Source organism: Chenopodium album, chromosome 1 (genome assembly GCF_948465745.1).
Source record: "Chenopodium album chromosome 1, dcCheAlbu1.1, whole genome shotgun sequence".
Lineage (NCBI taxonomy): Eukaryota > Viridiplantae > Streptophyta > Magnoliopsida > Caryophyllales > Amaranthaceae > Chenopodium > Chenopodium album.
In genome coordinates, this window is record NC_137834.1 from 21525936 (window position 1) to 21535828 (window position 9893).

General features: G+C 33.4%; 1 protein-coding gene across 1 annotated transcript; it reads right to left on the bottom strand.

Moving 5' to 3' along the window:
* Nucleotides 1-8356: 8356 nt before the first annotated feature.
* On the bottom strand, nt 8357-9220 carry LOC145629344 (uncharacterized). Its single transcript, XM_081681923.1, has one exon. It carries the CDS (start codon nt 9218-9220, stop codon nt 8357-8359), a length of 864 nt encoding a protein of 287 aa, XP_081538049.1.
* Between the last annotated feature and the right edge of the window lie 673 nt (nt 9221-9893).

Below are 9893 nucleotides of genomic sequence, written 5' to 3' on the forward strand. Positions count from 1 at the left end.
ATAAGAAGATTTAATTAAAGCAAGACAAACAGTAAAGGGAACCTACAAGGAAAAAATAAATCACAAAAAACCCATGAATAACGAGTAACCATGGCAGGGAATGCATGCATATGCTCAAGGAGTGTTGTAGTTTAAATAAATTCGATACCCTTAACTGTAAATACCATTAATCCTTTCTCAAGAAAAGAGACCATTGACATACTATAAACCTCCAAAATATCATTTCGGAGGCCTCCAAACATTTCATTTTGGGGAGCAGTGTTAAGATAGGTATTATTATTATTATTATTATTATTATTATTATTATTATTATTGCTGCTTCTGCTTCTGTTGCTGCTACTACTACTGTTGTTGTTGCTGCTACTACTACTACTACTACTGCTACTGCTACTGCTACTGCTACTACTACTGCTGCTACTACTACTGCTGCTGCTGGTACTGCTGCTACTACTACTGCTGCTACTACTACTACTGCTACTACTGCTGCTGCTACTACTGCTGTTGCTACTGCTACTACTGCTGCTGCTACTACTGCTGCTGCTGCTACTACTACTGCCGCTTCTGCTACTACTACTGCTGCCACTGCTACTGTTGTTGCCTACTACTGCTGCTACTGCTGCTGCTACTACTGCTACTGCTACTACTCCTGCTGCTGCTGTTGCTACTGCTACTACTTCTACTACAACTGCTACAAGTTTAGTTCAACCAAACATAAAAGTCAAATCAAATTAAGCCGTCTCCCCGGCAACGGCGCCAAAATTTGATGGGTTGTCGTACACCTGTCAAAAATAAATTCCTAACAAAACCAACTAACAATGTAGTAGGGTAAGTAGGGTCGAATCCACAGAGAGATGGTTATTCAATCTAACTTCTAAGGTATGGAGAAACTAAACTATGTCACGAAATTGGGATAGAAAAATAGTCTAAATTAAAAGAGGGATAAAATAATTAATACAAAGACCTAGGGTTATAGTTCACCATTTTTATAGTTCTAAATCTATCAAATATCAATAACAATTCAATCAATCAATAATCTAGAGCAATTGCTAAGCCTACAGTCGGGTCTTAACGCTCTGAATTCAACATATGTAGTTCAGTCGCTAACATAATCAGAATTGCTAATTGTAGGTAAGCCTATAAAAGTAAGATCTTTCGATTCAAACTCTTATTAACATGAATTACTCAAACAATTGATCAGGTTGCAAGATTAATAAGAAAAAACACTATCAATTAGAGATATCAATAATCAAATCATAAATAATATCAATTAAGAATTAAAGTATAAACATGGATTCTCAAACCCTAGAAATAATCTACTCAAACATGGAAGAAATAATTAAAACTAGATCTAAGGAATAAAACATAATTAAAAATAAGAGATAGAAATAAAATACCTCAATGAATTGAAATAATAAACCCAAGAATCATCTATGGAGATGCCATGAGAAACTAGGGTTCAAGAGAAAACTAAAAAGAACGTAAAATAATAAAAGATATAAAAGGCATAAGGGAAAAATAATATCCCTTGAGTATTTATATTATCCTAAAACTAATCTAAAAATAATTAAAGAAAAGAAGTAAGAAAATATAAATTACATAAGTTGAATTATTAGTGGACGATAGAAGATGACGTGGCCCGAAGACTTGTGACGATGTGAATGAAAAAGCTACTCGAGGCTTCAAGGCTGCTCGACTAGACCTGCGGGCGCAGGCTGGTGGCCGCGGCCTGGCAGCAGCACCTGCTGGTGTCGAGTGGTCGCGGGACAGGGGCGCAGCAATTATCCCGCGGGTGGTTGACAACATCACTTGGATTCAAACGCCTATAACTTCTGTTCTAGAAGGCTTCTTGGGGCGTGTGACCTATCATTGGAAAGCTCTTTAAGTCTAGTTTCTAACGCAATTTTAATCGCATCAATCCGATTTGTAACACTCAAGGTATGATCAAAAGAGTGGAAGAAGGTCAATTTTGCCACTTTATAAAACATCGTTTAACTTCGTCTCTAACTCAAATTCATTTCCGAAAGATGCATAGCGACCCTTGTGAATGCTATATTCATTCCTCATGCATATAAATCTCAAAATGAACATTCACGAAAATGGTATCTACGATTAATAAGCTCGATTCGTCGGCTTCCATCTAAATATCATCCGAATCAACTCCAAACACTTCGAAAGCGTCCAAATGACTATAAAATCACCCGAAACATTAAGAAAAACACAAACGGAGCGTAATAGAGCACAAGACAAACAACTTATGCATTTGCGTCCTAAAAAAGCAACAAAAAGACCTAAAAATCTACTACAAACTTAGCATAAACGTGCCTATAAATCCTATATGAATGTGATTTATCAAATTCCCCCAAGCTAAACCGTTGCTTGTCCCCAAGCAACACTAGGCTCAAGACGGAGAGACAAGACAAATAAGACTTCCAGGGAACCAGAATAAGACCAGTTCGACTCTCGAGCAAACAATCAAACCAAAGTTATTAAGACCAAAATCTAGCTCGGATACAAATAGAACCACTCAACACAATGATCCACAATTGAAACCAAACTTGGCTACAAACGATTTCCCAATCAAGCTAGTCGTCGCCGCACACCTTGTAGTATATGAATATTTGATGCAACAAAGGGTAACTTGACGATAGCAAGAGATAATGTTCACTCAATCACAAAACACACATGCCGATCAAAAGGACTTTATAAGCTTGTAATGGGGCTAAGGTAAAGGGGTAGGATAATATTTAGGAAAAATGTGAGCGAAAAGGCAACTTGGGGAGCAAAAACATAAATGCGATCAAATAATGATCTAACTCCAATTGACATCACCAACTTTCTCCAAACATAATAAAGAACCAAGATTGAAATCAACTATACATCGTCATGAATAATTTTTTTCTTTCTTTTTCCTTTCTCCTTGCCTTTTTTTTTTCATTTCTTCGGCTTTTTCAATGAAGTACATATAAACAAGCTTTTTATTTATTTAGTTTTTCTTTCTTTTTTTTTTCTTCACATCTTCAAGTAACACTTCTCAACTATAAATACAACTTTTTTTTTTCAATCTTTATCCCACCATGTTTTGCATAAATTAAAGCTTAACACTCAAACAACGACACCACAGCAATAAGCTCCCCAAGCTAGCTAGACTTGGGAATAGTAACCAATGGGGCTAAAAAGGCTTGTAATGGAGCTATATATCAATAAATGGACAAGGCAACAGTATGGGTGAGCAAAGGGAACAAATGTATCTAAATATCATCTGAAGGTTACCTAAAGAACATGGCCTTTATCATGTGCGGCATGCGTGAATCATAATCAAATTACTAATAAATTTCAAGCCAAAGTCATTGAAATAACAAATTGCATCAATCACACAAACACAAAGTAAGGTGACCTAGCAAGAGAATTGGCTAGCTATACTTGATATGGGACAACCAATCTTCCATAAACCATTCAATTGATTCATATAATGTCAAGTAGTTAGCAATGTATAGCACAAACCGACTGAATTTTAGAATTATAACTAAGATCAAAAGAAGCTCAAGAGGGTCAAACCAAATCCGCACACGGTTCGAAGTCAAAAATATGAAAGATAGGCACAAGTATGCACTAGCAAAAACAACTAAAAACAACTAAGAAAGGAATACATTGTTTTTCGTTGTATGTAAACTCCCACTCCTAATGAATGGTACAAACCATACAACACTTAAAAAGCAATAAAAAAAAATAAACTAAACACAACTAACATGCACAAAGTGACAATGACAATAATCCTCCCCCAAGCTAAACATCACATTGTCCTCAATGTGAACAAAGAGGAACTAAAGCATAAATAAGGGAGAGGCACAACTCACAAAGGGGTGGGTAAGAGAAGGGAGTGTCAAAGGTATAGACACCTCCAACACAATTGGTAGTTGTAGTTGGGTAGCCGACGTAGCCAAGGAACTTAGCTATGTTTGTACCTAGCAAAAGACATCATCACTAGAACACACATTAGCCTTATTATTTAAATGACAGAAAAAAATAATTGAAATAAAAAAAACAAAGAAAATTGGGTTGCCTCCCAATTAGCGCTGATTTTTAAGGTCCCGCACGACCTTACTCAATTCGTCAATCGAAAGAATCCAATGCCTTGAGTAATTTATCATACGCCCCTGCAAACATATCATTGAGCACCACATATGGCTTGACTACAAGCACACAAAACTTGAAATACAGGGGGTTAGAAAAAATATAAGAAAAATAATCGAAAGAAGAAAAGTTAAAATAAAAAGAAAAAGAAGAGTATATACAACTTACCTTTGCTTGGTCCTTAGGCAATGTAAACCTTTTTGAATAAACATCAAGGTCTACATGGCCAAATATATCATGGCATGGGGACATTTTAAGAAAGTAAGGATGATTCAACATAGTGAATGAAGGAACTAGATTAAACCTCTGGGAAAACGGGATATAAAGGGTTAGTCGGTTAAGCTCAACATCAATGCATTTACCTTCAACTTCACCCTCATGATTAAACTTGTCAATAAAATCTTCAACTACCAAAATATCCAAAACCAATGGTTTCTCAACCAAAGACTTAACATTAATTGGTTGTTCTTCCTTTTCCACTACCTCTATATCTTCATTCCAATAATTTTCACCATCAGAATCATAAAGAGATGAAAGATTATTCTCCTCTATTATACTTTCATTTGACAGGGAGTAAATATCATGAGTCAAATTAATGCTTTCCTCCACTGAAATACAATTCTCAAAACCAATATCATTATCATCAAGTATCACTTGTTGGTTAGTATATTGTTGCACAACAAGTAATTCAATAGATTTTGAAATACGTTGACAATCATGCATCAATTAATTAATCTCTTCATGCTGATAAACAATAAACTCATTCATCATATTAAAAAGTTCCCTACACTCCGATGAATTGAGTTGAGTATAATTATCCAGTTGAGGTTGGTAAGAGGAATTAAAATCATGCATATAAGACTCATTAGGGTAATAAGAAATTTCACAGGAATTCATGCAATTATTATGTGAATTTTGATAATCATATGATGTATCAAACATAGAAATATTAGCATTACAATACCCCGAATTATAACCATATTGCCCTTGATAATTAACACCATGAATTCCATACGAACTATAATCATACCATTCCATGATAACACAATAAGAGTAAAACAAAAAGAAAGTATATACAAAATAATGATAAAAAATAAATATATACAAGTTTAGTTCAACCAAACATAAAAGTCAAATCAAATTAAGCCGTCTCCCCGGCAACGGTGCCAAAATTTGATAGGTTGTCGTACGCCTGTCAAAAATAAATTCCTAACAAAACCAACTAACAATGTAGTAGGGTAAGTAGGGTCGAATCCACAGAGAGATGGTTATTCAATCTAACTTCTAAGGTATGGAGAAACTAAACTATGTCACGAAATCGGGATAGAAAAATAGTCTAAATTAAAAGAGGGATAAAATAATTAATAAAAAGATCTAGGGTTATGGTTCACCATGTTTATAGTTCTAAATCTATCAAATATCAATAACAATTCAATCAATCAATAATCTAGAGCAATTGCTAAGCCTACGGTCGGGTCTTAACGCTCTCAATTCAACATATGTAGTTCGGTCGCTAACATAATCAGAATTGCTAATTGTAGGTAAGCCTATAAAAGTAAGATCTTTCGATTCAAACTCTTATTAACATGAATAAATCAAACAATTGAACAGGTTTCAAGATTAATAAGAAAAAACACTATCAATTAGAGATATCAATAATCAAATCATAAATAATATCAATTAAGAATTAAAGTATAAACATGGATTCCCAAACCCTAGAAATAATCTACTCAAACATGGAAGAAATAATTAAAACTAGATCTAAGGAATAAAACATAATTAAAAATAAGAGATAGAAATAAAATACCTCAATGAATTGAAATAATAAACCCAAGAATCATCTATGGAGATGCCATGAGAAACTAGGGTTCAAGAGAAAACTAAAAAGAGCGTAAAATAATAAAAGATATAAAAGGCATCAGGGAAAAATAATATCCCTTGAGTATTTATATTATCCTAAAACTAATCTAAAAATAATTAAAGAAAAGAAGTAAGAAAATATAAATTACATAAGTTGAATTATTAGTGGACGATAGAAGATGACGTGGCCCGAAGACTTATGACGATGTGAATAAAAAAGCTACTCGAGGCTTCAAGGCTGCTCGACCAGACCTGCGGGCGCAGGCTGGTGGCCGCGGCCTGGCAGCAGCACCTGCTGGTGTCGAGTGGTTACGGGACAGGGGCGCAGCAATTATCCCGCGGGTGGCTGACAACATTACTTGGATTCAAACGCCTATAACTTCTATTCTAGAAGGATTCTTGGGGCTTGTGACCTATCATTGGAAATCTCTTTAAGTCTAGTTTCCAACGCAATTTGAATCGCATCAATCCGATTTGTAGAACTCAAGTTATGATCAAAAGAGTGGACAAAGGTCAGTTTTGCCACTTTATAAAACATCGTTTAACTTCGTCTCTAACTCAAATTCATTTCCGAAAGATGCATAGCGACCCTTGTGAATGCTATATTCATTCCTCATGCATATAAATCTCAAAATCAACATTCACAAACATGGTATCTACGATTAATGAGGTCAATTCGTCGGCTTCCATCTAAATATCATCCGAATCAACTCCAAACATTTCGAAAGCGTCCAAATGACTTTAAAATCACCTGAAACATTAAGAAAAACACAAACGGAGCGTAATAGATCACAAGACAAACAACTTATGCATTTGCGTCCTAAAAAAGCAACAAAAGACCTAAAAAGCTACTACAAATTTAGCATAAACGTGCCTATAAATCCTATATGAATGTGATTTATCAACTACTACTGCTGATACTGCTGCTACTGCTGCTAATACTGCTACTGCTGCTACTACTGCTACTACTACTGCTACTACTACTACTACTACTACTGCTACTACTACTACTAATGTTGCTACTACTACTACTACTAAGTGCATATACGATTAGGTGAGTGAAAAAATAAATATATGTGTACCATATATAACATATATATGTTAATAGTAGAAATATAAAAGATAACTGTTTACTTATATTTATTTCACAAAAATTTTAAAATAAAATGATTTAATGAGTAATAATGATTTTACTTATAAATTTGTCTTAATCATATATTTTTTACCCTAAAAATAATAGTAATATATAAAGTACTACTTGAAAACAACCTCTTTTTTTTTAAAATCTAAAAATGTATGGAAAGTTTTGAAAAATAATTCAACCTAATGAACTAAAAATCAATACCCACATAAAATGTTTCTACACATTATGATTCTAATATCAAATGTTTATCAAAGAAATTGCTATTAGTTGTTATTATTATTATTTACTTATTTGAAAGAATTGTTATAATTATTAGAAATTATTAATTAATAATATTATTAAATATTAATTCTTAATAGTTTGAATTATTAAATATTATTATTGATAATTATTATTAATTATTATTATAATTAATAAATATTAATTATTATTAATATTAATAATTATTAAAATTATTTTTTAATATTAATAATTATTATAATTATTTAAAATAATAAATTATTATCATCAATACAATATTTACTATTATTATTGAATATTAATTATTATTGTTGTTATTATTAATTATTATTTGAAAATAGAGCAGAGCCGAGCAGAGCACAGCAGATTTCTTTTGAGCACAGCAGATTTGATTTGAGCAAAGCAGAGCATAGCAGCTCTAAAGAATGGGGCCTTAGAAGTTGTTCAAACTAAGAGTGTTATTTATTTCGATATTACTCCGGTCGAGATAATTCACCTGCTCTTAGGGAGTATGTTATTGGTGCAGCTACATCTTGTTTGATTTTGGAGTTATTTTGGTTTCTTTGTACGAGCATCACCCTCTTTTGCCGGTTCTTTGATAATTCTTTCTAACTCTAGATAATTCTACTTATCTAATTTTCTACATATTACCTCCGTTTTCTATCTTGAGCAGCAAATGGATATTATTTGTCATTTGTTGCACATAATAAAAAACGGTGGTAGTACTAATTTTTTTTTTTACATCACATACTAGATATTTTACAAGATATATAAATATATAATTCTACATTCTTCTAGTTGCTATAATTTAACGTAGTGAACTAGTAGTCTAGTAGTGATAAAAGATAGTAGTATATTCAAAATTGTTTCATAAATCCTACTTCGTATTAACTTATACAGTAGTTAGTAATGTGTAGAACATACGTAAGTATATACAAAGTATATGATATGGTATAAAAGAACAAAACAATATCTTCTAAGCTAGAAAGAGGCTATGTTCATCAGACTGACTTTTGTTTGAGATAACTGCTTGCAAATATTTTCCAAGCCACTTTCAATGCCTTCCATAACATCCGCCAACGCCTTCAATTTCTTCACTGAAAAACACGATTTCTCGTCGTTTACAGATTTTCCTGAAACCAACTCTTGCAACACCATGTCTACATCGTTTATTTCATTTCCACTTTCACACTTGCCTCTTCCTTTGTTCATTATCTTAGAAACAAGGGACCTTTTTGGCTTAGACACCGGCATTGACAGGAAAACCAAGAGCGATTGAAAGACAGATAAGTTTATGATGCTAACACATCTAAGCGACTTGATCACTGTCGAAATTTGACAGTCCTCTTCTCCTAGGACCTCAGAATTTAGTAGATTCAATGACGGAAGAATATCTCTGGTTTTTCTCATGATTTCTTTCCTCAAAAAAGTATAATTTGCAACATCGCTTCCTATTTTCAAGCTTTCTTCTCTATGTGTAAGAGTGAATTTAAGCTTTTTAGTGACTACCCCTTGCTGCAGCACGATCTCCTTGATCAAGCTGCAGACATTTAGTAGACTCGAGCATCCCTTTAACAATTCGCCAACATGTTTATCATGTTGGCGAAGTAAGAGAGCTTGTTGAGTCATTGGAAGACTCAAGGCTTGGTTAATGCACCCATACAACTCTACCAGCCCGGACACACCAATACTGATGCTTTCCGAGGCTGATGTTGATGCTTCTTCTATGGTACTAAGCATATTAAGCTCGTTTTCTATTTTTTGGTTGATAGGATTTATCTTTGATGGTATACTCAATGATCTAATTTGGTGGGATTTATTCAATTCCATCGAAAAACTAACCATGATTATACTTCACTCTGTTTTTCTCTCTTTTTTTTGGTATTTTTACTTATTGCTCGAATTTGAATTGAATAATGAATGAGAATATGAAATAACACTCAAATTTTGTTATATATATAGGAGATGGTACCAACATGACAGATAATAATCTTGGATTGTTAATAAAATGGTGAGTTTGTTAAACAGATCTGGTTCCCTTGTCCCTTACTTTGCTTTAAAAAGGTTTTTACAAATCTGATTATTGTTCCTAATTTAAAGAAAACAACTTGATTTTGATATATATTCAGTGTTATTCAATAATTTGTAGATGTTTATTTTAACAAAGCGGTGTATTAAACTAATTGAAAGTAATTTTTTAGTAAAAGTTGTAATAAACTCCCTATTAGTGCTGAGACCATTGCTCTAGGAAGGGTCTGGGAAAGAGCAGACATAAAATTATGCACGAGTATGGTTGTCTTTGTCACCTTCTTGACGAAGGTTCCACTACTCTCACTTAACTTTGTAGTGTAGAGGACTAGAGGTGTTAGAAACCATTCTGACCCGAAAAACCATCCATTTCCTACTGTATTCAACCTAATTTGAACTCCATACCCAAAACTCATGTGTCACCAACTTGAATTCAACCTAATACCATCTTTAATGGTGAGACTCAATTTTGAGTATTAAAATACAAAAT

Coding starts and splice junctions, on each gene's coding strand:
- LOC145629344 (XM_081681923.1), bottom strand. CDS start 9,220: ATGGTTAGTTTTTCGATGGAATTGAATAAATCCCACCAAATTAGATCA.